This window comes from Aethalodelphis obliquidens, unplaced genomic scaffold (assembly GCF_003676395.1).
Source record: "Aethalodelphis obliquidens isolate GAN/ISIS:26980383/991018 unplaced genomic scaffold, ASM367639v1 scaffold65, whole genome shotgun sequence".
Taxonomy (NCBI): Eukaryota; Metazoa; Chordata; class Mammalia; order Artiodactyla; family Delphinidae; genus Aethalodelphis; species Aethalodelphis obliquidens.
Genome location: NW_020838009.1, coordinates 8,776,561 through 8,804,023, shown reverse-complemented (window position 1 = coordinate 8,804,023; position 27,463 = coordinate 8,776,561). Strand labels below are relative to the sequence as shown.

Sequence of the window (27,463 nt, the reverse complement as noted above, 5' to 3'; positions counted from 1 at the left end):
GAAAAGGACAGGGATTCTCACTGTATCTCTTGTGCTATGGGGACCAATAAAGAAGCCTGTTCCTGGAATGTCCTCTGCATACTTCAGCCTCTGAGGCTGAAATTCCAATGGCCCTGCAGGAAGGAAGTGGGAAGAGGCTTTGCTTTACTCCCACTGTGTCCTGCTGAGCCTGGGAAGCTGGAGTTGCCCCGACCAGAGCCGAGCACCATCCCTTCTGTGATTTACTTTCTACATCCACTAGGAAACCCAAGACAGGGAGCAGAGGGAGATGGACAAAGACGTGGTTTTTCCTACCATGTTGTAAGAAGGGGCAGAGGCATAAGGAGCCTGGGAACATTCCTTCACATATTGCAGTTTCAAAACAGCAAACTGCATCAGTTGTCAGGTTTAGCCAGAGAATGGCAGAGAGCAGGCCCGGAGTCCCCTCTGTGCAGCAGAGCCGTGCATGCCTGCTGGCAGCGCTCTCTGAGCACGAACTTGCACCTGTTGACCTGATCTGCAGGTCCAGACCTCAGGGGAGGACGGCTGCTAACCCCAAGGGGGGTGCAAGGGAGACTCCTCTGACCATCTCTGCTGCAGACAGTCTGCCTGGGTGGATGTTGCTCCTGTTCAAGGATAAAGAAGGGGACCAAAAAGCTGCCAAATTATGGAGGGGGAAAGAACAGCCTGAAGACAAAGAAAATTGTTTTCTATAAGAAACTGAAGAACCTTTTAGAAGACATATGCTTAGTGTACTCAGAAGAAATGAAGAGCTAGTCCTCTGTGCAACAGGAGCAGGGCTCTGTAATGAAAGGGAAGATTTTTATAAAGGGAGATGGAGGAAGTAAAGCACTGCATAGAAACCCAACATACGTTAACAGAATTAAGTCTGTGTTGACATGAAAGGATGCTCAACATCACTAATCATTAGAGAAATGCAAGTCAAAATTACAATGAGGTATCACCTCACACCAGTCAGAATGGCCATCATCAAAAAATCTACAAACAATAAATGCTGGAGAGGGTGTGGAGAAAAGGGAACCCTCTTGCACTGTTGGTGGGAATGTAGATTGATACAGCCACTATGGAGAACAGTATGGAGATTCCTTAAAATACTAGAAATAGAACTACCATACGACCCAGCCATCCCACTACTGGGCATATACCCTGAGAAAACCATAATTCAAAAAGAGTCATGTGCCACAATGTTCATTGCAGCACTATTTACAGTCGCCAGGACATGGAAGCAACCTAAGTGTCCATCGACAGATGAATGGATAAAGAAGATGTGGCACGTATATACAATGGAATATTACTCAGCCATAAAAAGAAACGAAATTGAATTATCTGTAGTGAGGTGGATGGACCTAGAGTCTGTCATACAGAGTGAAGTAAGTCAGAAAGAGAAAAACAAATACCGTACGCTAACACATATTTATGGAATCTAAAAAAAAAAAAAGGTTCCAGTGAACCTAGGGGCAGGACAGGAATAAAGACGCAGGTGTAGAGAATGGACTTGAGGACACGGGGAGGGGGAAGGGTAAGCTGGGACAAAGTGAGAGAGTAGCATGGACATATATACACTACCAAGTGTAAAATAGATAGCTAGTGGGAAGCAGCCACGTAGCACAGGGAGATCAGCTCGGTGGTTTGTGACCACCTAGAGGGGTGGGATAGGGAGGGTGGGAGGGAGACGCAAGAGGGAAGAGATATGGGGATATATGTATATGTATAGCTGATTCACTTTTTTATAAAGCAGAAACACAACATTGTAAAGAAATTATACTCCAATAAAGATGTTTTAAAAAAAAAGTCTGTGTTGAATGCAGAAGCAAGATTGAACTCAGAGGGCTGTGTGCTTTCATAACCATCTCTGGATTTACCTTGGTCTGAACATCCTTTTTACTATCGTAAATTCCATTCTTTTCAATGTGAAACTCATTCCACGTGGCAGAGGGAACAGTGGCATAGTACAAGTAATGGAGTTGTGGTTTTGTAAAATTTAAGTCGTTGAAGAGCTTTGCTATGTTCATACAGTAAGTCTCCAGCATGTGGCCTTTTTTCCAGTTTTGTATCAAGACCATCATCAGAATTACTTGTAGTTTCCTAGTGTATCTGGAGACTGGTAGTTGCCCCCCAATATCCATTTCTACTCTTTTCTTAATAGCAGAATATCTAGTGTTTAGGTGGGAATACGACCACCTAGAAAATATACTGCATTCCCTAGCTTTTCTTGCAGCTGGCCAATGGAAGTGTCATGTGCATCTTCTGAAAAGTGTCCATGAAGGGAATATGCATGTCCTTCTTCCTGCTGTCTGGAATGTGGATGTTATGGCTAGAGCTCAGCATCTGTCTTGGACCATGAGGAAGAAACCACGTACAGACAATAATAGAGGAACGTAAGACAGAAGGAGCCCGGTTCCTGGTGCTGCAGAGTGCCATTGCAGCTTGGACTGCTCACCTCTGCACACCTTGCATGTGGGAGACAAGACTTGTTTAAGCCACTTTCTCTGGAGTTTTCTGTTGTGCATAACCAAATCAAATGCAAATGTTTCACCAGGTAGCATGGTTCTGAGAGCTTCCCAGTATGCTTGTGCAGCCTTTCAGAATCTCATGCTGTAGACTCACGGCCCATCTTTCTATTTTTACTCTTTTTTTAAGATTTTTTTTTTGACGTGGACCGTTTTTTTTTTTTTTTTAAGTCTTTATTGAATTTGTTACAATATTGCTTCTGTTTTATGTTTTGATTTTTTGCCCAGGAGGCATGTGGGATCTTAGCTCCCTGGCCAGGGATCGAACCCACACCCCCTGCATTGGAAGGCAAAGTCTTAGCCACCAGACCGCCAGGGAAGTCCCTCACGCCCCATCTTTTTTTCTGACTTCTTGAAATCTTCCTTCCAAATGTCCGGGTGTATATTTTGATGACGCCATGTCATTTCTTTCTTAGTTTTCATGAATTCTAAAGTAAAGGGTGTTATTTTGCAACCCGGATTCCCGACATTTCTATTTTCTAGCCAGTTCTTCCTTCTTATGGACCAGAGAAAGTTAAGAATACACCTCTGCCTTTTCATACCGTGTTAGACCTCCTTTGCAGGGACCTGCTTGTCTCCAGGAAACATGGTCTTTCCTTCTACTTTGTCCTTAGCCCAGTGCCCCTCATCTCTGTATTCAAATCTACTTAACTGAGACCATCTACGTGGTTGCGTACTTGCTATTATACCACTCAGATCTCTGTTTTTCTTGTAAAAAGATGAGAGCTAGTTTGAAATGGCTGGCTGCATACTTAAATTGCCTTTTCTCCCTCTAAATCTTCGTGATATGATAGAAGTATAAATGTAAGAACAACTACAGTGTCCTAAGAAGTCATGGAAGTACCATTCGTGAGTCCATGTCTTTCATTCCCTGTCTAAGATTAGTGCTAGGGTGAGTATTAGCCAACAGGTTTGAAAAGTGACCTGGCCTTGTCTGTTGTGTGAGGGTCTGCCATGCCAGTCACCCTCCCGAGCCAAAACAGCCCTTCCCATGGCTCCTTCTCCAGGAAGGTGAGCTTGGCTATTTTCTAGGCAGGGAGACCATGTTTGGACCAGGGCCTGGCACCTGGTCAGCAGGCCCTTCAGCGACCTGTCAAGAGGACTCTTCCGGTAGAACCAGGTAGCCAGTGCCCTTTAGGTTGGCTCCCTCTGGAGATGGTAGGCAAATAGAAGCTGGAGGAGTACAGTGGGCCCTAGGAGAAGCAGAAGTGTTGACACAGAGAGAGAGAGCGAGAGAGAGAGTGTTACGAGCTACGTGGTCCAGGAGAGAGACTGGCTGGTCCCTAGGGCTGCTTTTCCATCCCTGAGCAACTTCCCAACCCCAGAGCTAGTCTGCATCTGTCATTGGACTTCAGCCTTTCTCACCCTGAGCTCCATGGGAAAATTAAGCCTCAGTGCCGTGAGGCAGGGATAGGCAAAGGGGAACACAGTCAGGCCCATTCGTTTACGTATTGTCTGTGGCTGCTTTCGTGCTACAATGGCAGAATTGAGTAGTTGTGACAGAGTCTGTATGGCCCAAAAAACCTAAAATATTTATTATCTGGCCCTTTACAGAGAAACTTTGCCAAAACCGAGGCATCCATTGTATATGATGAATTGACTTTTCTCTTACGCATCTGGAATTGTTATGTTATGAACCATCCTTGGGAGAATTGAGAAATAGTCACTCAAATCAGTTTCCGTGTTTAGTGATTCAGAAGTGACACAAGTGATTCTTGAACCAGCAGAACTGAAGTAAGGCAGTAAGTCTGGGCTACTCTCTGTCCCATCCTGGACACATTGTCCAGGGGCCAGCGTGCTTCTGACTTGGCTGGGGCAGTCTGGATCCAGTCCTCTCCATCTCCTCCGTCTGAAGTCACCCTCCGGTGTGAGTCCTCTTCCTTCCCGGCCAGGGGCCGAGTTCCTCCCTCCCTCCCTGTGGCCTGGCTCCTCTTCGGATAGATCAGCTTTCTTCCCCAGGGTAGGATGGGCCAAAGCCATTGCATATCTCCAGTGGAGCAATTTCTTTTCCTCCTGCTCCTCTCTGTCACATTTATCTCTGCCCTCTCTCATCTTTTGGCTGTATTTTCATTCCCCGTGACTTTCTGGGAAGCTGCTTTTCCGGAAGGTTAAATTCAGTCCCTGCGGGCAGACTCATACTCCGTGGGTCATTTAAGTGGAGCAGTGTCTTCTACTTTTCTCAGCCAGTCTTCCATTCTTAATTTTTCCTGTCAGGTGTTGATTCTCCTCTTTCTGACTGATAAGAATATCTTGCATTTCCAAGCTTTGAATATTTATTGTTACTGTTTTTGCCTGCATTCTACTTGGGAACCCTTCTTTGCACTGCTTAGAATACAGTGGAGAGCTGACCCTTGGGCTTCTTCACCCCCACTGGACTTGTCGCCATCAGCTAGTGGTAATATACATAAACTTGCATTTTCCTTTGGTAGGAAGAGATGAGTAACCCCTTTCATGTAAGCCCCAGGTAGGGAAAATTTTCTGCCTGAAACAGCTTAGGTTAACAAAGAGCAGAACAAGTAGAAGGCACATCATTTGCACTATCTTCACACTCCATAATTGTTAGGGTTACCATAGGCCACTGGTTAGGAGTTTGTCCTCCAAAGAGAGAAAGATCAAGTAGCTAAGAAGGTGACTCCAGCGTATGAAGGGATCTTTTGCTCTTCCTTCTCCCTCTCCCCCAACTTTAATGGGTCTACCAAAATCGTTTAGGTATATTTAGTTTTTAAAGAATTGCTTTAAATTTATTTTAAAACTTTTTTTTAAAGGTCTATCAGATCATCAGAACTCTCAGAAAACACAGTTATTGTTGGTGTAGTACGCAGGTAAGATACTTCCTTCTTTCCTTCTTTTTTGATGTTGAAATTCAGGTGTCAGTGTAATTTTGCTTTTAACAGAGGCCCAAATAACAGCTTGTGGGCCGTGACAGGCCTCACCCTTTTTAGTTGGGCCTTTTTTTTCTTTACTCTTTCTTATTTTCTTTCATTTTGGCAGTTAAATTCATGGCTGGAGTTTGTACTCTCATATGAGGTTTTGTGATTTTGGACTGCCTTTCCCTTTAGAAATAGGTAAACCACGAGAGAATTCCATTCCTAAAGTATGAATGTTTTCCAGGCGTATTTCCTAGGGACTTCAAACTCCAGATATCTATGAAGATTTGAATTATACATAATTGGGGGAAATCTTATATTTCATTTTAAAATTGGAGGTAAGGAAAGAATAGAAGTAATTTAGTTTAAGTTAAAAGTTTTATGTATTAAATAGATATACAGTCACTCCTGTGTCCTGGCTGTTAGTGTAATCTCTGTATTTCAGGCATTAATACACACTGCCAAAAAGCCTAGTGTGAAACTAAAACAGAAAACTGTTTTCAACTTTATACGTTTGATTTGTATGTTAATCTAATTCATCTAAAAGGGCTCATTATGTGACAATTATAATATTATGTAAATTAATGAGTAGTTAAAGATGTGAGATGTAATTGATAAAAACTGTCTCTAACCATTTACTATATCCTTTTGAAGGGCGGTTAGAGAAGAGTCATCTGTAATGTCCCTCATTGAGGCTGGCTTTACAAGGGTAGGTACCCACTTTTTTGTTATACAAGTGTAATTCAGCATGAGAAGGTATTTTATCTCAGTTTAGAGCCCAGCAATAGTTTTGAATTAATTTGAAGAAAAAAAATTGTCCTTATGCTGTGTTACAGTTTGGTTTAACTTTATAATCTGGTAATCTCATAATCCACAACACTTTGCTTTCTTAGTCTCTCAAAACTATGCCTGCTAAAGTCATCTAAACATATTAAAATCTCCTTTAATGGCTTACTCATTAAAAATTATACCATAGGGTGTGTTGTTATAATGCTTACATGTATACATGCAACTTTAAAGCCAGTTTAAGGATTCTGGAAGTAAGACCTCCCCAACGTGGCTCCCTTTCTTTCCACCACTGGCTCCAGTCTGTTGGTTTCTCTTAAGCCAAAAAGCTTCTGAATGCTTTGGTCAGCTGGTTGGCAATGAGCCTTGGGAATCATGATGGAGAGAGCTTATGTAAGGCTGATTGTTGGGCAGATTTGTAGCCCAAATTAATATTATCAGTGAGGTAGTCCAGAGACCTCAAGCCTTGAACTTAGTTTAAAGTGATTCTGGGGCTTCCCTGGTGGCACAGTGGTTAAGAATCCGCCTGCCAATGCAGGGGACATGGGTTTGAGCCCTGGTCCGGGAAGGTCCCACACGCTGAGGAGCAACTAAGCCCGTGCACCACAACTACTGAGCCTGCGTCTAGAGCCTGTGAGCCACCACTACTGAGCCCGTGCTCCACAACTAGTGAAGACTGCACACCTAGAGCCTGTGCTCCGCAGCAAGAGAAGCCACCACAGTGAGAAATCTGTGCACCGCAATGAAGAGTAGCCCCGCTCGCTGCAACTAGAGAGAAACCTGTGCGCAGCAATGAAGACCCAACGCAGCTAAAAATAAAATAAAATAAATGAATGTATTAAAAAATAATAAATAAGGTGATTCTGGATGGTAGCACTCCCAGGTATTTGGAAGAAGCAAATTACAAATCCTCCCAGAGAAAGACACCTTCTTCTTTGGCCTCAGAGAATCTCTGCAAATAATCAGTCAAGGGCAGCAGGCAGCACTCAGCATTAACCAGTCCACCAGGAGACAAGGCATTGCAAGTGAGAACTAGCCGGGGGAGAAAGACAGCATGAACAGACCCTCACAGTCACAAGGAATAAGAAAGTATAAAAAGTGACAGTACATTTTAGGTAGAACGTAATTGAATTTTGAGAAGTGTACATACAATAACTGAAAATTTGAAAACTTAGTAGGTCAGAAGAAGTTATCCAGCATGTAGCACAAAGTTAAAAAAAATAGAAAATAAGTTACAGAGGTTTAGAAATGTGGAGGGTAGAATGTACGGTTTAGCATATATATAACTGGAGTTCCAGAAGGACAGGAGAGAGAATGGGGCAGTGTATTTGAAGAGAATTCTCCAGCAATGATGGAAGACTTCAGTCCACAGATTCCAAAATTCCAAAGTAGAGTAAATAAAAAGAGAGGACACATCATAGTGAAAAAACAAAGAGAAGATCTTAAAATTAGCCAGAGAAAAAAGATTAACTTTCAAAAGAATAACAGACTAACAGCTAGCTTCTCAGCAGCAATAAACGGAAGATAGAAAACAGTGGAATAATATTTTCAGTGTGATAAAAGAAAATAACTGCCAACCTAGATTGTTATACCAAGCCTAAATACTTTGAAAAATGAAGGTGTAATAAAGACTTTCAGAAATATGAAAATTGAGGCAGTTTGTAAGTAGCAGATTCTCACAAGGAAATTCGTAAGGAGGTACTTCAAACAGAAGCAAGGTAAATCTCAAGTGGGAGGCCTGAAAGGCAAGAAGGAATGAGGAACAAGAAAATGTGAATGTGGGGTCATTATACACACATATTTACTGTATAAAACAGTAATAATGTCTCATCTGATTAGAGATTTTGGTGAGAAAAGGACTGTAACCTGAGAGTCACACACCCAGCTAAGTTATTGTTCGTGCCCTTTAGGGCAAAAGAGATATTCCTTTTGGGGGATATACATAAAATTCAGAGATGTATTTCCCCAGCAGCCCTGTCTGAGGAAAATAATTGAGTAAGGACTTCAACCATAGAACAAATGAACTGGAACAGAAACTCTAAGATGAGGGAGAGAGCAGTAGAGAGAAGTGATGGGAGGTGAGCCTGCCCTGCGCACATGCTCCCCTGCTCCTCCCTCCTTCTCGAGCCCTCCTTCTTTCTGTGTCTGCGTGTGTACATACACAGGTACGGGTATGTGTGTGCAATGTAGAATATATATGTTTATATGTAATTATCATTACATAACATCCAATAATATCTCAGTATTTAAATTCTAGACTATCTGAACAAACCCTAGGTGTCTTCAAGGTTTGGGGGGAGGAAGTAGAGGTAAAAGGATTCTCGTGACCTCACCTAGCAGACAGGGAATGGGGGTGGGCAGTGAAAGTATTCTGAAGTTTGCTTCTTTATGGGAAATGTGCTGGTGGGAGATACTTTGTTCTGGAGGTAATTGGTATTTTGTTTTCAAATAATAGTAAAGAAATCTATGTCTGCTTTTGAGATCGGTGAAAAGGAAAGCAACCATTAATAGAGAAGTTTAAGTAAACTTCCAGATTAACAAAACATGGAATTTGCGGGAATTCCCTGGCGGTCCAGTGGTTAGGACTCCACGCTTTCACTGCCGAGGGCCCGAGTTCAATCCCTGGTCAGGGAACCAAGATCCCGCAAGCTGCTCAGTGCGGCCAAAAAACAACAAAAAAAACCATATGGAATTTATAGCAACTTGATCAAATTGGCAGATCCAAGGAAGGGGAAACAACAGTGTGAAAGCAATCATAAACACTAAGATAAGAGTAAAATCGAGTGCATGGGAATGGGCTGAATTCTTCCATTAAAGGATAAGCCATTAGATTGGGTTACAAAAGTACAATTATATGATGTTTATAAGACAGTGATAAAAGGAGCTTAATAATAAAGAAACAAAGAGGTAGCAAATAAATGCAGACAAAAGGAACAATATTAACATCAGATAAGGTGGAACTTAAGACCTTGTTTTGTACACACATAATTTTATATAAAAATTTTAGATTATTATTATTACATAGTTTTTTGGTTCTCCCTTTTTGACACTCCCACAACATTCACACGTATCAGTGCCTGTTCCCATTCCCTGACCTCCAGTAATCCACGTGAGCTAGTATGAGAAAAACCACATCAGCCAGCGTGAAGGTGAGCATTCCTTTAAGAATCCCAGGTTAGAAGTTGTGGATCACCTATTCCCAAGAATCGTTAGGTCATCCCTCCTTAAACTGCTTAGGGAAGCATTCACAAAAGGCAAAAAACTTTCCCAGATAACTTTGAAGATCTTTATATTATTACTCTTAAGCTGCAGAACTGGCTATCCTTTTTTTTTTTTTTGCGGTACGCGGGCCTCTCACTGTTGTGACCTCTCCCGTTGCGGAGCACAGGCTCCGGACGCACAGGCTCAGCGGCCATGGCTCACGGGCCCAGCCGCTCCACGGCATGTGGGATCTTCCCGGCCCGGGACACGAACCTGTGTCCCCTGCATCGGCAGGCGGACCCTCAACCACTGCGCCACCAGGGAAGCCCAGAACTGGCTATTCTTAACAAAGACCTTCGATGCTTCCACTTTGCAGTGAAACTAGTGAAACTTGTGGGATAGATTATTCATCTTGCCTTGGGTTGTTTGCTTACCTACAGCCACCAGCAGTCATTAAGCTTTTTATTTGTACGAGGTCATAGATGCAGTGTTGGAAATTGTGTGTTTGAAATTCTGCACAAGGAAGTCCATCAGCACAGCTTCGTGGACTGGGAAGCGTGTCCTGGTAGAAAGTCTAGTTAGCCATGGACTTTGTATTTTCCTAGTGTAATTGAGTTATCATGAAACTAATTTGAAAATTCAAAAGTAACCGACATACACACTTTGCCTGCCCCTCTCACCCGTACAACTTAATCAAGGTGTCCCCCCGAAGCGTTTGCTGGGAACCACGGTTAAGTGCATGTCTCTGCGAAAACACTCCCATGCAAAAAACACAAAGGGTTTAATTTAAAGTAGTCATTTTAGAGGTCTGTGACTTAGGAAGTATGGAGATAGCAGCAGCCTCACCACTTTATAAGTGACGAATCCAAGTCAGTGACCAGTCCTCAGAGACTACACGTGCTAACTCTTCTCATGCAGAGTCCTGTACCCTCAGGTAACAAAAGGATAGTGAGGTGACAGAGGGCACGGAGACAGAGAGGAGCATCCAGACCTGGAGGGAAGGTGATTCTCCAGAGTCTCATGGCTGGGAGGCAGTGGGGCCCATGCTTGAGCCCAGCCCTGGACCTGAAAGCCATCACCACAGTGAGAACTCTGGGATTCAGGGGGCAGTCAGCTATTCTGTGGATTGGCCGTAGTTCAGGAGTTCAGGATGGATGGATGGAGACCTACTTGCCTCCTCAGTTGGACTTGGCAGCTGATCTTTTTCTGACTAAAATCTCGAAGGTTAGGGTTTGGTATCTCTCAACTCTAGTTGTACGTTAGAACCCCCTGAAAGGCTTCCCCGGAGACCCTGTTTCAGTTGGTGTGGGGAGGAGCCTGCACGTTGGTATTATTTTTTAAGATTGCAGGGAATTCTAATATGCAGCCAAGGGTTGAGAACCACTGGGTGGGGCCCAGCAAGGTGGGTGTGGTATGCTCTGGAGAAAGCAAGGTGCAGTTGTCTCAGGAGTCTGCAGGACTTGTGGCCCCGGCCCCTCTTGTGGGATGGGTTGGGGAGGGGAGACCAGCTGCTGTTCAAGCAGAGGGAGCAGCAGCCTGATGCCTGAAGATCCCTGGACCTGCTGCCCTTCTCCACCCTCCATGCCCTGTGGAATCCTTGGGACATGAATGGAAGGTGGAGAAGGGCAGGAAAGACAGGATATTTAGATACACAGAACAAAGCAGAGGTAGTGAGGGGGAGGGGCAGATAGCAGGAGCAAGATGCTGTACTTTTAGTCACATGTGCTTGTTTTTTAGCCATGATGTCCACCTTTGGGGTAAAAAAGTTTGGATATGTACATTCACACCCAGTGAAAACTCTGGTTGCATGCATGGGAGGCCATGACACATAATACACATGGCTCCGTGTCCCAAGATGTCGCCTGCAGAGCAGGTGAAGCCAGGCAAGTGCGTGGACAGCTGGAGACACCTGTCCCCCACCCCTTGTCTCCTGGAGTGGCACAAGCACTATACCCGGAAATCTCTCCTCCCTATTCCTGCCTGGTCCGCAGTGGGCGCCTCTGTAGGTGGGCAGTGTTCCTGGATGTGCCTGAGGGGTCATGGCTGACTGAGGAGGGAGCGGCAGGGCCAGCACTCTCCTCCCCTCTCAGCAGCGGGGAGCTGGTAGGCATGTCACCTCTCTCAGACTTCTGTGGGTAAGAAGGGCTGTGTTTGGCCTGCAGACCCGGGAACCATCATGCCCATGGCCAGCAGGCCTTGCCTTCCCTCCCAGGGGACGGCAGTCACTGTGCTTTATGTTTGTGCAACAGTTTACAGTTAGAGTGCTTCCTCGTGGTCGTCTGTGGTGGAGCAGGGTGTCTTGTTTTGCAGGTGAGGAAGCAGGCTCAGGAAGGTTAAGGACCTCATGGAGAATCATACAGCTTTTAAGGCATGAACTTGGGGCTGGATTTTTAGGTTTCTTGACACAAAGACAAGACCCTGAGCACTGTTCAAACAGGGATATCTGCCTTCACTGGCAGTAGAAGGAGCTCCACAAGGGGCCCTGTCCCCTAGATTGGTCTGGCTTTGGCTTGTTGATAGTGGCCTGCAGATGCCCTGCCTCTTAGCCCCAGCTTCCTCCTCAGTTAGATAGAGTATTATCCGTGTATTGAGCAGGTGAAAGCAAGAGCTGTTCACAGAAATAGGGGTGAGTAAATGTTCACAAATATTTTTTTACATCTGAATATAACTACGTGACAGAACGTAGTGACTTGTAAGATGTCTTCATGAAATACATAATTTGGTGGTGCTCAGGCTTCCCATTCCCATGTAAATTTGCTTCGTTGAGATGTTTCCATTATGTAAAAGTTATTATACAAAACAGTTACTGTCCACAGCAATAAGAGAGACTGGGCAAAGCCATGGCTCTGCCAATACCTCTGCTGTGGAGGGTAATCCTTTGTCAGCTTAGTTGAGCTGCTGTTTGAAGTGATTGTAGGAGAATGTTGCCTGAGTGCGAGTTACCTCTGTGAAACTCAGCTGCAAAGAGATGTGCAAGCATATTTTTGTTTACCGTGAGCTTGTACAGCTCGAAAGAGGACAACATTGCTCTTGAATAAGTGAATAGACTCTGAAGGTTAATATAGGTAGGACTTTAGTTAATAAATTTCCTCCTTCTGTATATTCTAGGCTCCGCTAGTAACATGTAGACACCAAAAATCCTCTTACTTCAAGGCAGTGAAAGAAAAGCATTCTTTTTTTTTTTTTTTTTGGCCGTACGCAGGCCTCTCACTGTTGTGGCCTCTCCCGCTGCAGAGCACAGGCTCTGGATGTGCAGGCTCAGCGGCCATGGCCCACGGGCCCAGCTGCTCCACAGCATGTGGGATCTTCCCGGATCGGGGCACGAACCCGTGTCCTCTGCATCGGCAGGCGGACTCTCAACCACTGCGCCACCAGGGAAGCCCAGAAAAGCATTCTTAAGCGCTCTTCTTTTTCCTTGAACTTTTTTTTTTAGTGGAATTAAATATTGTGTTAGTTTCATGTGTACAGCAAAGTGATTCAGTCATTTATATATACATATGTATATATATACATATTTATACTTTTTCAGATTCTTTTCCATTAAAGGTTAGTACAAGATATTGAATATAGTTTCCTGTGATATACAGTAGGACCTTGTTGTTTACCTGTTTCACATACAGTAGTGTATATCTGTTAATCCCAAACTCCTAATTTATCCCTCTCCCCATCCTTTCCACTTTGGTAACCATAAGTGTGTTTTCTGTCCGTCTATTTCTGTTTTGTAAATAAGTTCATTTGTATTTTTTTTTTAGATTCCCACATATAGGTGATATCATATGATATTTGCCTTTCTCTGTCGGACTTACTTCACTTGGTATGATAATCTCTAGGTCCATTCATGTTGCTACAGACGGCATTATTTCATTCTTTTTTATGGCTGAGTAACATTCCATTGTACATACTGTACATATATAAACACACACACACACACCCCCCCACATCTTCTTTATGCATTCCTCTGTCGATGGACTATTAGGAGGTTGCTTCCATGTCTTGGCTATTGTAAATAGTACTGCTATGAATGTTGGGGTGCATGTATCTTTTTGAATTATAGTTTTCTCTGGATATATGCCCAGGAATGGAGGCCTATTTTTTCTAATTCCATTTATTTACTACTTTATTGAGATACTATTCATATACCATGTAATTCAGCTATTTATTTATATATTTTAAACTTGATGTAATATTTTTATAAAAATGTAAAATAATTATAATGCAATTTTCCATTTCCTCATTTTACTTGACAGTGTGTCTCGTACATCATTCCATATAAGTGCATGTAATAGCTGCATGCTGTTCTATTAAATGGTTATACTATAGTATACTATAGTTTTTTACATTAATTTATTTAAAAAATTATTTTATTTTTTTCTCTTTCCAGCAAATACCTTGCCCTTTCTGCCTTCTTTCCTTTCCTTCCTTCCTCCCTCCCTCTCTCCCTCCCCCCTTCCTTCCTTCCTTCTTTCTGCCTTTTTTTTCTCTTTCTTGAGGTATAGTTGATCGATTCAGCCACTTAAAGTGTACAACTCAGTGGTTTCTTAATATATTCTCAGATATGTGCAAGTACTATTTTTTAAAAGCTAATTTGGTACCCATAAGTTTTCATCTCTCATTTCCTGTTCATCATGAAAGATTAATTATTTTTTAGATTTCAGGTACCAAGTTGAGAAGCCTGTTGGAAAGAATTATTTTTTATATATGTATTTAATCATTTAAAGGTACACATTTGTTTATCCACAAAATCCTCTTTCTGTTTGTAGAGGTATGTAGAAAACCCCAGCGCCATGGCCTGTTACAATGAACTGCTCCAGATGGAGTTTGGATTGGTGCGCCCACAGCTGAAACTCAGGTAATTCTGCTTCTTCTGGTAAGCCGCCCATACCACACAGAGCATTGTTGCAAGTGAGGACTTCGGTTGTGGGCGGCTATATTTTGGCTGTAACTGACCTCCTGCTAAAATGGGATGGGGTGGTGGGAAGGCATCTCTCCTCACAAAATGCTTTTGGAGTTTGCCTGGATGTCTAATAGGTGGTCATGTTAGTGATTGGAGACTCAGCATTTAAAGATGGGGCTCCAGTGGGGACTTCCCTGGCGGTCCAGTGGTTAAAACTTGACGCTATCACTGCCGGGGCCCTGGGTTTGATCCCTGGTTGGGGAGGATAACACAAGCCACATGGCGTGGCCAGAAAAAGAAAGAAAAAGATGGGGCACCAAAATAATAGCAAATGAAAAAGCAGGATGCGAAAGTATATATCCTGAATTATCTGTTTTGTTTTTTAATTAAAAAATTACTTTTAATATACACATACACCCAACCCGTTAACATTATTATCTCTGGTAGGTGACATGTTTTCTGCTCTACAATAAGCATTTTGTAATTTGCCCTTGCTCAACAGTTTTTTGTTTTTTTTTTTAACTGATGAGTGGAAACCTAGCTCTTTGTAGAGTGAGAAAAGCAGAAAAATTAGTAAAATTATATGAGGTTGACAGAAGTGAAAAAAATGTCAGTATCTCTGTATCATCCTAGGTCTCTTCCTTGGGTGGTCTACTATTCTTTAACATTTCCTTTACCAGGATCCAAAGAGAATGAAATCATTCTGTTTGTATGTGCCCAAGGCAGAGATAAGGGGATTAGAATTTGGGGTATTAACATTGGTAGGGACCAGCACAGGGTATCACATGCAGAGAAGAAAATACTTCATAGACAAAATGAAGTGTGATGTAGCAAAGAAGTGCTACTGAGCAGAGATGTTTCAGGGCTAGTGAGGTCTACAGAAGAGCTCCTTTTTATTGCCAGAGTTTTCAGGGAAACTTGAGATGGATAGTTGGCCTTGGGCCTGCCTCCTTCTCATTCCTGGGTCTTCCACAGCCTGGCTGCAGCACTCCCACAGTGAGTTGGGCTGCTGCCCTCTCTGAGAGGAGAGCGGAACTGTGGAGCAGGAGGCGATGTTAGAGCTTATTTCATCAAATCACGAGTCACGATGCAAAAACCGAGACCCAGGGAGGTTAACTGACTTACATCCAAGGTCTCGCACGCAGCACGTGGCAAAGGTAGTCCTTTAGGTTGTAACCCCCATTTTCAAAACTGCACTCATGGTCTCTCCTCATGCTCTACTTTGTTCTCTGTGTGCCAGCTGACAGCCAGAGGGAGATGTCCACTATGAAGGGAGGTATGAAAATATTGATAATGAAGAAAAGGGGTAAATGTGGGGCTAGAGAATTGGGAGCAATAGAGAAAGACTTGTTCTGAGAGATATTAAAATGCACTAAAAAGCTATAACAAGCATCTTTGTGTTACTGGTAGATCAGTAAACTAGAATGTAAAGTCTAGAAATAGACGTGCGTGTATTTAAGAATTAGGAACATAAGTATATGTGTTCAACATGGCAATTTAAATCCACACAGGAAAGGGTGGACTTTTCAGTGAATAGAATTGTGACAGCTTATTAACTGGAAAGAAAATTAAGTTATATCCCGATCTCACACCCAGTCCCAAAATAAATTCCAGTGTGCATAATGTTAAAAAGTGTGGCCACATAAGTACTAAAAATGTAAGTGAGCATATGTATTTGGATAATGAAGTCTTTTTAAACTCAGCATGGTGTGAAAGCCAGATTTTATAAAGAAAGAGAATCAGATTAGACAACATAAAAATGTTAAGCTTGTCTCATCAGTAAGTATACCTTAAATAATGTTAAAAATTTAGACAAATAACAAACTGGGAAAAATACATTCTTAACGTTAAATACAGGACAGATAGGTTAACATCCTGAATATGTAAAGAGCTTTGATGAATCAGTTTAAAAATGGAAACACCCAGTAGAAAAAATTTAAAAGGACATGTTGTGAACAAGCAGTTTGTAGGAGATATTAATGGCCAATAAACATGAAAAAAAAGTTCAGCTTCACTAGTAACCAAAGAAATGAAAATGATATACCATTTTATATTTACCACATCTGCAAAAATTAAAAAAGAGTGATAAAACCCAGTAGGGCTTCTCACAGATCCATCTCCTCCAAGCTTGTTATATCAGAGGTGGGAACTTACTTCTCGTTGTTTTTTGGTTCTTGTTTTTTTAAATAACAGGTTTATTGAGGTAATTCACTTGATTTTTATATGCCAAGTAAGAAGAGCTAATTTTTATTGGCTAAAGCTGCTTTGTCGTATTTAGCTAGACAGGTTAGTAATACCAGGAATAAAGTAAAAGCATTGTAATTATTGGTTTTATAAATGTAATCTCTGCACTTTATGAACAGGTAGACAGTTGCTTTCTCTTTTTCATCTTCTGAGGCATATACAAGAAAAAAGCTGAAAGCATTCCCCAGTTATGGGGAATTTGTTTGACTAAATTATGGTATAATTTTACAATAGAATATTATATAGTTATTAAGAGTGATGATAAGGAACTAATTATTGATATGGAAAGATGTTAATGTATATGGTTCAGTGGTACAAGCAGATGATAAAACTGTCGACTATGATCCTATTTTTATAAGTATATGTATTACATGTATATTTACACAAGAAATTGCCTAGAACACCAGTTGATATGCGTAGGTGTTGGGATTTCAGATGATTGAATCTCACTTATTTTTAAACAGATTTATCGAGATAAAATTGACATTCTATACAGTTCACCTATTTAAAGTGCACAGTTCAATGGCTTTTAATGTATTCACAGAGTTGTGCAGCCACTGCCACAATTTTAGAATATTTTCATTACCCCCAGCCCTAGATAACCACTAATCTAATTTCTCTCTATACATAGATTTGCCTCTTCTGGACATTTCATATAAATAGAATCATACAATATGTGGTCCTTTTAACTTAGCATAGTGTTTTTCAAGGTTCATCCATATCTTGGCATGCATCAGGGCTTTATTTCTTTTTATATCTGCATAGTATTCCATTGTATGACTATACCACATTTTATTCATCCATTCATCAGTTGATGGACTTTAGGGTTGTTTCCACCTGTGGGCTATAAGTTTTTGTGTGAATGTATGTTTTCATTTCTGTAGGGTATCTACCTAGGAGTAAAATTGCTAGGCCATATGGTAACTATGTTTAACAGCCTGAGGAACTGCCAGACTGTTTTCCAAAGCAGCTAGCTGCACCATTTTACACTCCCACCAGCAGTGTATGAGGCTTCCTCACCAACACTTGTTTTTATCTCTGTTTTTGATTGTAGATATCCTAGTGGGTATGATGTAGTATCTCATTTATTATTATTTTCTAATTTTTAAAAAATAAACCTTTAGTTACCTGTGCAATTTAAAAATGTTTTCAAACACTGAGGACAAGGGAGAATGCTCGCAATATAAGGCTAAGTGGAAGCAGAAAACAAAGCTCATGATCCCGATGATCCCAGTTTTGAGCAAAGGATTTGTTGAAAGTGATAATAGCTACAGATGGTGGGCCGCCTCCTTTCTACCCGGCTTCGTGTGGGCTTCTTGACTCCATTTTCTCATTGAGTCCTCACGCGGACCCTTCAGATGGTGAGAAGGCAGAGACCCAGGGTGGTTCAGTCATGTCCCACAGCCAGCGAAGGGCTGTGATCAGACCCTGGGGTGTGTTCCACCGGGTCCACTTGTCCTTAGAATGAAGGAAAGGCACCAGATTGTGCGTAGTCATGATCCCAAGTACTGAGGTGGCAGGAGGTGCTTATTTCTTCCTTATGCTTTTTAGTATTTCCCCCTACTTTTTCTTGAGTTAGCATTAGTTACCTTTATAATCAAAGAACACATTTAAGTAAGTTAATGTAATATTCCAAGATTGTATTACATTTTATAATATTTACATTAAGCAGTCCTTTTTCTTTTCCACCCATAAAGGGCTTGTAACTCAATGTTCACTGCATTAGAGAAAAGTCAAGAAGCAATTGAAATTACAAGTGAAGACCACATTGTACAGGTTTGTTGTTTTGGAAGCTTGTCCTGCTGAATTTCTGGTTTGTTTGCATTTTTAAGATTGAACCCCTTCAGTATGTTTTTTTGTGTTTTTTTCCTCTCTTTGAAGTTCAAGGGACCAGTTTTTCCTTAGAGGATTATCAGAACAAAATCTATAAAATATATAATTTAAAATAAGTTCCCTATAGGTAAGAAAAGGTTCCAATAATTACTTAATGTGCTAGAAAATATTCTGTAAATGCAATTAGCATTTGCTATTTCTCACTTTTTTGCATATTTATTTACTTAGCAAGGAGGAACTTTTATCCAGAGGATGGTTTCTGCGGCGGAGTGGGGTAGAGAGAGACTGTTGCAGCAAGGAGAGGCTCTGCCCATAAGGGCTGCACGCTCTCACCTTTCTTACTGTTTTTGAAGATAGTTTACACCTATAGGAATTTACTAGAAGCTACTCAAAATTTCAAAAATAAACTAGCAATTACTTCACAAATTATCCATTATTAGAAAAGTGGCTTCATATAAGTGACTGAAGATAACATGGCTTTCAGATAACAGCAAACAGGTAACATGTATTTTCATATAACAGCAAAAGAGGGAGTTGTGCCAGGGGAATGTGCCTTTTGTCTGAGAATGAGCCCCACTTTGATTTTAGTTCTGAGCACTCCAGTTCTTCACTTTAATCGAGCTAGTGACTTTCTTGGTAAAGAGTTGATGATGTTAGCATTCAGGATGGTGCCCTGACAGGCGACATTGGCCGGTGGTTGAGGGCACAGGCTTGGTATCAGTCAGGCCTGGCTTCCAATCAGCCTCGGCCCCTTCCTAGCTGGGCATCTTCGGGCAGGTGACTTAATCTGTCTGAATTTGCTGTCTCATTTGTACAAATGGGAATAATATTAACGCTAACAACGACTTACCTTTTGTAAGGATGTTCTGAGGATTAAATGTGTTACTGTGTGTGAAGTGCTTTTACTACAGTGCCTAGCAAGGAAAACAGACCTTAAACAGTATGATTATTGTTTTATCATCGTCATTATTTGTTATTCCTATCAGCACATGCACAGCTTTCCCATACATTTTCTTCTAGTCTTACAGCCCTATTTGAAATTTAACCATAAAGCCTTGCATTTGTAAACACTTCCTAGTTCACAGCCTGCTTTCCAAACTCATTATTCATTTGCATCATATGAGAGAGGCGAAATAAGTGTTTCATTCCCATTAAACAGACGTGCAGACTGAGACTTGGAGGGGTTAAGTGACTTGTGGGAGTAGACCCTGGGTTTGCAGACTCCCAGTCTGGTGCTTTCTTCCACTGTATCATAATCTCAACAGCCCTTTTGTAGCAGCCCTGGGTCTGTCTCCATGCAGCTTCTTTCCTCTGCTGGTGTTTAAGTGGAGTGGGCCTGCTGCCCTCCCTGCAGCCTCAGGAGAACAAGGCAGCAAGCCCAGCCCGGTGTCATCGGAGCAGAGGCTTCTCCAGACTCCAAGGTTTTTCTGGGGTTGTGCTCTTGTGGCTTTAGAACCGTCGTAGTGAGCGCCAGGCTGCTGGGCTTTCTGGGGGGAAAATATGATGGTTTAGGTTTAACATCTCTGATTGTCCTCTTTTCAAAATTTCTTTTAATTCACATGATGTTTTTTCCTTTGTCTCCCCCCAGTATGCAAATCCAGCATTTGAAACAACAATGGGCTATGAGTCAGGTGAATTAATAGGGAAGGATTTAGCAGAAGTGCCTGTAAATGAAAAAAAGGCTGATTTGCTCGATACTATAAATTCATGCATCAGGATAGGCAAGGTAAGTAAGAGGTCACTACCCTTGTTACTCTCACATAACAAAAAGGGAAGGAAGGAAGGAGACCTAGCGCTCACTGAGCACTGCTAGAGCCAGGTGATCTCAGTCTCACTCTTCCCAGAAGCCTGGGGAAGTGTAGGTAGTGTTATCTCTGTTATGCCCATTTTGCAGATGAGGAAATTGAGGCCAAGAAAGTATATAAATCCTGACCAGCCAATAAGAGTAACTCTGACTCTTAACATCATTGTTTTCATTTTTGTAATAAGTGAGTAAGTTGATCTTTCTAATAATTGATCTTCTAAGTGGTAGCTGTTGGCAAATGGTCTGGGTAAAGGATTGCCAGTGAGTTAACACATTCTCAGAACACATTGGAGCCCATCAGTTCTCTGAGCCTCGTTCATTCATTCAGCATTTTTTGAACGCCAGGTGTGCTAGGTTCTGGTATAGAAAGAAGGGCAAAACAAAAATCCCTTAGAGAACTCATTCCAGGGTGCAAAACAGACAGATAAAAGTAGTCATTGCATTGTGATGTGAGATGTTACAGCACCCTGGTGCTGAAGGGGTAGACAAAGCAAGGCAGGGTCAGTCTGAAAGGTTATTTCTCTCTCTGAACTGTGGCTTCTGACAGCACCTCACTGTTATATTAGGTCTTAAAATATGATGAGAAGGAAAAGGCTACTGCTTTCCATAGTCATTCTTAGGCTTTTCTGCTGGGCTCTTTTTAACTTTTAGAAGTTGGGACTGTGAATCTGATTATTCAGAACATTTGAAAAATTGGTGACCTGCTCTCTTGCTGGCTGTCTGGAGGCCCTGTGGAAGTGATGCCCTTTCTCTGGTGCCTATCCCTTAGCACACAAGGGCAGTCTGCCAGAGGGGGCAGAAGGGCTATGCAAAGCTTATACCCCCACTTGGCTTGGGCCCCTCGAAGACACCGTGAGTGGGCTGCTGTCCTTTGCTTTCCCGCGGCTCTGAGCACACGAGATGGCTTTGCAGTGAGAACAGGGAAAGAACAGGCCAGCGGCGGGGCCCGGTGATGCACTCTCAGGGGAATCACAAAAATGGGCACTGCTTGAATCCTATTTTGCCTTCAGCTTTTCTGTCAGGATGATGATTTTCTTGCTAGAGAGAGTGGCAGGTCCTCTGGATAGAGAAATGAAGGCTGAGATGAATGAAGAGACAGACCCTTAGGTGTTCAGGCCCACCAGTGTTCCCTGCCTGGGCCGAGAGGGGCGTCCTCGGAAGGCAGCTCCAGAACGGCAGCCATTCCAGACCCCCGCAGCCTTTGAGGGGCCTTACCATGGCCTCCCCAGTCCTGGCGGTTTGGTCCAGTGCTGCCACTGGGTCAGCCAGCAGTTCTGCTGTGAGGTTCAGCAGGGTGTGAAACAGATGGTGGCTCTCATGCTCCTTGATCTGGCAGCTGCCCTTGCAGTGAGGAGAGCAAGTTGAGGTGGGGGTGGGGGCACCCAGTGGATTAGCTGTAGGCCCTGGGATTCACCCAGATCCCTGTGAGCAGCATCTTGCCTCCTGAGGTATGCCACTGGGCACCAGGTGCAAAGGGCCTCGACAGCCGGACACCTGCTCTCTAAAGTCTGTATTTGCTATGAGCAGAGAATACGAAAGGTTATCACACTGTCAACCTCTGTACTGCTTTATTTCAAAAAGAAACCAGGTGGGGATATATGTATATGTATAGCTGATTCACTTTGTTATACAGCAGAAACTAACACACCCTTGTAAAGCATTTATACTCCAATAAAGATGTTTAAAAAAAAAAAAAGAAAAAGAAAAGGAACCAGAGCATTTGTTTTGCATGATTGCAAGTTCTTGGGGAGAGTGCAAAAGCTGCTGTTTGTCCTTTGTTGGTACCCTGCTGGTTCACGGGCAACACTGCAGCAGGACAGACCACTTAGCTGGGCAATTTTTTGGGGAGAAAGATATATGGCCTTTCTAATCAAGTCTCCCTCGGGAGAGGGAGGGCTTGTTGAGAATCAGCCAGCCCTTGGCAAACAATGGTACCATGGTCAGTGGAGAGAGTTCAGACACGTGCTGGGAACCAGGATGGAGCCTTTGGAAGTGGTCAGATGACCGGGAGGGGCTTTGGAATGTCAGATTCTAGGTGTCCAGCCAGTTGGATATTCTTGGGGGCAGAGGAGAAATTCTGATGATGTTCAAACAGAGAACACTGCGAACACCACTCTCTATAAACCTCCTCTGCCTGCTGTTCTCAGCCACTGGCTCCCCTTTCAGGTAAAACTGATACTGTGAGGCACCTTGATTTTCAGTCCCACACTCCTGCTTCCTTCCTCCCTTTATGTATCCTTCTTGGCTCTCCTCCTGTTTCTTCTTCCCCAGGTCTTCTCTGTCAGGGCCCTAGAACCCCTGGCCTCCTATCTTCTCAGATACCTGAGCCTTATATTGCCTCTTCTCTTTTAGAAATTTTGCATTTTTTTCCCCTCAGAAACTGTCTTGCAGGGGCTGAAGGAATGTGGGCTGCTCGGCTGGCTGCCTCCGATAATGATGTGCAGTCGCAGAGCCCTTTAGCTCTTTACACCTTTTACCTTCCCCAGCTCCTGGGAAGCCAGGAGCCTTCCTCCCTCGCCGCCTCCCCTCTTCTCCCACTTTTCCCCCATCTCTTTCCTCCCAGGTTTACCAGGGCTCTTTGTCCCCTGCTGGTTCCTCAGAAAGCTCCCTTTGTTGTTGAGCATCTTTCCTGCTCTGCGTAGATGTCTCCCACCTTCCCAGTTTTAGCCCCAGTGTCTTTTCCAAGGTCTGTTTCAACATCCTGCTGTCATTTTGGTATCACCTTGTATAACGGTGATTTTCTCTCATCCCCCATTAACAAAAAGCCCGATCCCCCTCCACCTCTTCTGTCTACTGCTCGTTGACCGTCCACACAGTTGCCTGGACTTTGATTCCTGGAATAGTTTTGGTTTCTCCCTACCCTTTAGCCCCCTCCATCAAATCCATCACCAAGGCTTGATGTCTGTTAAACCCCTGCCTTTGAGGGTCCACTGCCTGGGCCTGACTGTGTTCAGGGCCCTCTTCCCACACACTGAGACTGCGGTGGCTGAATGTAGTTAGGCCTCCCTGTCCCAGGACCCTCCACTTCTGGCCAGTCCACCCTACGCTACTGGAGATTTGTCTCACCAGATCACCACTTTGATCATGTCACTCCCTCTGTGTAGAGCTCAAGTCCCTCATCCTGGGTGCCAGGATTCCGTGATCTGACTTTGGCCTCACTTTTCCATTCAGTAAACAAAAGCCCCAAGTGTTCTTTGACTGTTTACCACCTGCCAGCACAGTGCTAGCCCCTGGGATAGGACAGCTGGATGATGATGATTTAATTCTTAAGCCAGTGGGCACACACCAAGAAGGAACTGTCTCAGTAGTCAGCGAAGTCCAGCTCGGTGCTGAGCTTGCCCCGGAGTAGAAGGGAGGTGCACGCCTCAGTGTAGTTCTGAGAGAGGAGCTCAGCCTGAGAGAGACAGACAGACACCTGTGCGAAACCAAACAGGCCACGTACTGGACATTTGCCGTGTGTCAGGACTTGGCTAAGAGTTTATGTGTGTTACCAGATTTAATCTTCATAACAGCATGCTAGGTAGGACTTTACTATTTTTAGGAACTGAAACTTCGATTTTTGATAAGAAATATGATCTGTGTTAAGTGAATATTTTTTGTTTGTTGACTGGAAGACTTACAGGCAACTCTGTTATCTAAGCAAAGTCATTGGCTAAGTTGTCCTCCATTAGCTGGACCGTCCAGCGCTGGCTGACGTGGCTTCTTACACCTTGACTTGGGGTCCGGCAGCCACCCACTCTGTTCAGAAAGCATTGAAGGAGAAAATCCTGAATATGTGTTTTGAAGTGCTGATTGATTGACCGAATCGGTCTCCCGTATTTTCCCTCTCTTTTTATGTAACAGCTCTGTTGAGAGACAATTCACATGCCATACACTCCATCCATTTAAAGTATACAGTTCAGTGGTGGTTGGTATGTTCACAGAGTTTTGCAAATATCACCTCAGTCAGCTTCCCGTATTTCTCTTGATAGTGAGCTTCAGAAGTAACTCTTAGACCTGTCTGCGGAAGCCTTCTCTGGTGGCTGCATGGGGCTGTGGACGTGGAGGACAGGCTCCAGATTCCTGCCCAGGGATCCCTGTCTAGTCCTTGCCCGATTCGGTCCCAGGCCACTCTCCCCTCAGAACCGTAGTGAGGAAGGCCCACACCTCCCTTCTGCTCCAGGGCAAGTAAGCACCTCGCTGGGCTCTTGGGCTGTTTTTTAATTTAGTCCTTTCTTGGCGCCCATTGTTTTCAGAAGGACGTCGGGAAGCCCCAGTAACCATCCTTTGCTTCTGTCAGCGTCCTGGTTTCTCTTGGATCCACTTTGCCAGAGGAGTCTGAAGATGGGATTTTACCATTAGCATTTGCATGCAGGTCACCACGCCCCAAGCACAGATTTCAGAATTGACTTTGTGTAAGAGTATGGACAGGAGGCTTGAGCCAGGCTGCCATGGTGTTCCCCTTCCCACCTGGGTCAGCTTTAGCTCCTGTGGGACTCTGGAAGGTCGAGAAGGGTATGAAACACCCTGGGAGTTCAAGGTCCTACAGTGGGTTTTAGGGATTTTTCTAGCTTAAGGACCTTGGTGACTCTTGGAGAAATTCAGAACGTTTTAGGTGGTCACAAAACCCAGCTCCGTCCCACGCTTCTCTCCACCACCCTCAGAGTAGGGGAGCCACCTGTAGCCCCTGTTTGCTCACTGTGGTCATAGCCTGGGCACACCTGCTCTCCCAGTGCAGCTCCATTCTGAAATGGCAGCTCTGGCTTCTAAGGTCTCACTTGGTTATTCTGCCTGAGCCCAGTCCTGGCTGTTACTTCATTATCCCCACCCTACCTGCAGAGGGTACACAGCACAGAGGGTGGCTCCTTCTCTGCCCCAGTCTGAGACTCTCCCCCTCCCAAATGCAGGGGCAGAGGCCACACTTCCCCCCTCCACTGCGGCAGGTAGGAGTTGTGAGAGGAGGAACCTGGACGAGAAGGGTGTTCCTCATTCATGGGCCCAGGGCCTCTCTTGCCAGCAGAAAGCCACTGAAAACATATGGCCATTTAGACTGTGGTGACCTGGCTTTTGTTGTCAGTCTAGGGAGGAGATGGACTTGGGAGGTTGAGAAAGAATTGTCCGATTACCCAAAATTGCCTTTGGGGTTGGGATGATTTTATTATCCTAATAGCTTTAGTGGCCATGGTAAAGGTGTGGAAACCTGAGGTGGAAAATGCTCTTGGGTTTATGTTTTGAACACAATGTATAATGATGTCTACATTCCATTTATAGGAATGGCAAGGAATTTGCTCTGCCAAAGAGAAGAACGGAGATAATGTACAACAAAATGTGAAGATACTACCTGTCATCGGGCAGGGAGGGTAAGTGGAAAAAACGAGTACTTCAATCAACATACCACGTTCGGCTTATTGCAAAATGTGCTTTGAATACTTAAGTAAGTTGAGAACTGCATGCAGAAATTTATAAGAAAGACTTGTAACAAGGTCAGGTACCATCAAAGGATGGCCTTCCAGGGTGGCTTCCTCACAGTCACAGCCTGACCCTCCAGCTGGTGACCCAGAGCCGCCACACTCCGACAGTCTTAAGCTGTGTGAACACTTAAGAGACTAAAGTATTTCAATCTGAATGCCACTTTACTGAGCTGTGTGCTAAGAACACTCACTGGTGGACTCCCTGTGTTTAAAAGATTTTTACCTAATTTGATAGCCTATGTGTTATTTCTGCACAGAACTATCAAATTAGATAAAAGTATTTTAAATACTCTCATTTACGGAAACGCACATGAAGCAGATGTGACCACAGATTGGAAGGCAGTGTATATCAGGAGCCTGAAAACGTCATATGGTTTGTCTCAGAATCTATCTTAAATAATACGAACAGTGGAAAATTATGAACGTGAACTGCAGAATACCCAACGATAAAATACGCAACCATTAGAAATGATGATCATAGAAAATTAAATTATAGGGGAAAATGTTTTTGATAAATGCAAAAGTCAAAATGTAAAATCGTACCTAGTGTACGCTCTCAGTCATGAACATGAAAGAGGGACAAAAAGACCAGGAGGAGGTGTAGCGATGATGATTGTAACAACTGCCGCTGTCCGTGAGCCCTTCCCTCCCTGGGCAGGCTCTCAGTGCCTGGTAGGTGTCACTTCATTTCATCCTGGCCACAGCCCCATGATGTCGGCACTGTGACCGTCTCTGTTTGACAGACGAGGAGCCTGAGGCTTAGAGAGGTGAGGCTGGCCCAGAGTCCGGCCACCAGCGCTCAGCGGAGCCGGGCTGCAGGCCTCTGCGTTGACTGCATGGCTCACGTGCTTGGTCACCAGGCTCTGCTGCCGGCTGGCGATTGCCTCAGGGAGACGGCTCTGTGTGGGCTCTCTGTTCTGATTCTCTGCCTTTTTTGGCCTTTCCAAATTGGGGGAGGATAACTGTAGGGATTGGATTATCAAGGGGAAAAGCTGAAAAATCGAAAATAAGTGAGGAGAGTCAGCATCTTCTGAGAGAAGCCCCAGTTGCTTTGTTCTAGACTCGCACATTCGGCCCCAGTGTGGCCTGTGGCTGTTTCCATGAATGACTGTGAGCAGATTGTTTGCTGAAACTTCAAGAAGAGCATCAAAAGAGAGGGCTGTGAAACTGTGAAAACATGTTAAGGAATTAGAGGCTTTGGGTTGGTTAACATGTAGTACATTTTTAAAACCTAGGTACTTTTTATTGTGTGTCGTGATGACTCAGAAGGATTTTGTTGTTTTTACTGAAGAGTCAACTTCTCTTCTACGGAGACACCAGAGGATGCTTGTAGACTCTTGTTTGTTTATTGGTGGCCTTGGCCACACACAAATAGAACTGCTGTCCTCCAAGCATTGTATGTATTGTGAAAGAGAGATGCTCCTTTCCTAATGAAAAATTAGCTAGATATCCACCAGAATAGAGAGCCAGGAGAGAAATAATACATTGTTTTCTACTTGCAGAAAAATTAGACACTATGTGTCCATTGTCAGAGCGTGCAATGGCAACAATAAGGTATGTAAGGAGAGCCCTTGGGACCCCAGGGACCCAGCAAGATTTCCCTTACTGTATAACTAGGCACTCAAAACTAATGTCTTCTAAAATTCATTTTTAGGCTACGAAAATAGCTGAATGTGTTCAGTCTGACACTCATACAGGTATGGTGCCCCATATTCATTCTTAGGGTTCACTGAGCTTTTGAAAAAATAAAAAAATAAAAACAGGCCCTGCCTCTGACGAGCTTGTCTGTTGCGTAGGTGGGACTGTATTTTCCTAGCACCGTGGCAGCATTTCTCTCCCTGACTCCCAGGCTGGTTTATGAGTCAGAGGACCTG

General features: G+C 43.6%; 1 protein-coding gene across 1 annotated transcript in view; it reads left to right on the top strand.

Moving 5' to 3' along the window:
- PDE8A (phosphodiesterase 8A) overlaps window positions 1-27,463 on the top strand; it is a 95,703-nt gene that overhangs the window by 32,545 nt on the left and 35,695 nt on the right. The window contains exons 4-11 of the mRNA XM_027089414.1: window positions 5,276-5,332; window positions 6,032-6,086; window positions 14,125-14,213; window positions 18,200-18,278; window positions 19,924-20,061; window positions 25,390-25,478; window positions 27,092-27,143; window positions 27,244-27,286. Of these exons, the coding sequence (XP_026945215.1) occupies window positions 5,276-5,332; window positions 6,032-6,086; window positions 14,125-14,213; window positions 18,200-18,278; window positions 19,924-20,061; window positions 25,390-25,478; window positions 27,092-27,143; window positions 27,244-27,286 (602 nt within the window). The remainder of the gene's footprint in view (window positions 1-5,275; window positions 5,333-6,031; window positions 6,087-14,124; window positions 14,214-18,199; window positions 18,279-19,923; window positions 20,062-25,389; window positions 25,479-27,091; window positions 27,144-27,243; window positions 27,287-27,463) is intronic.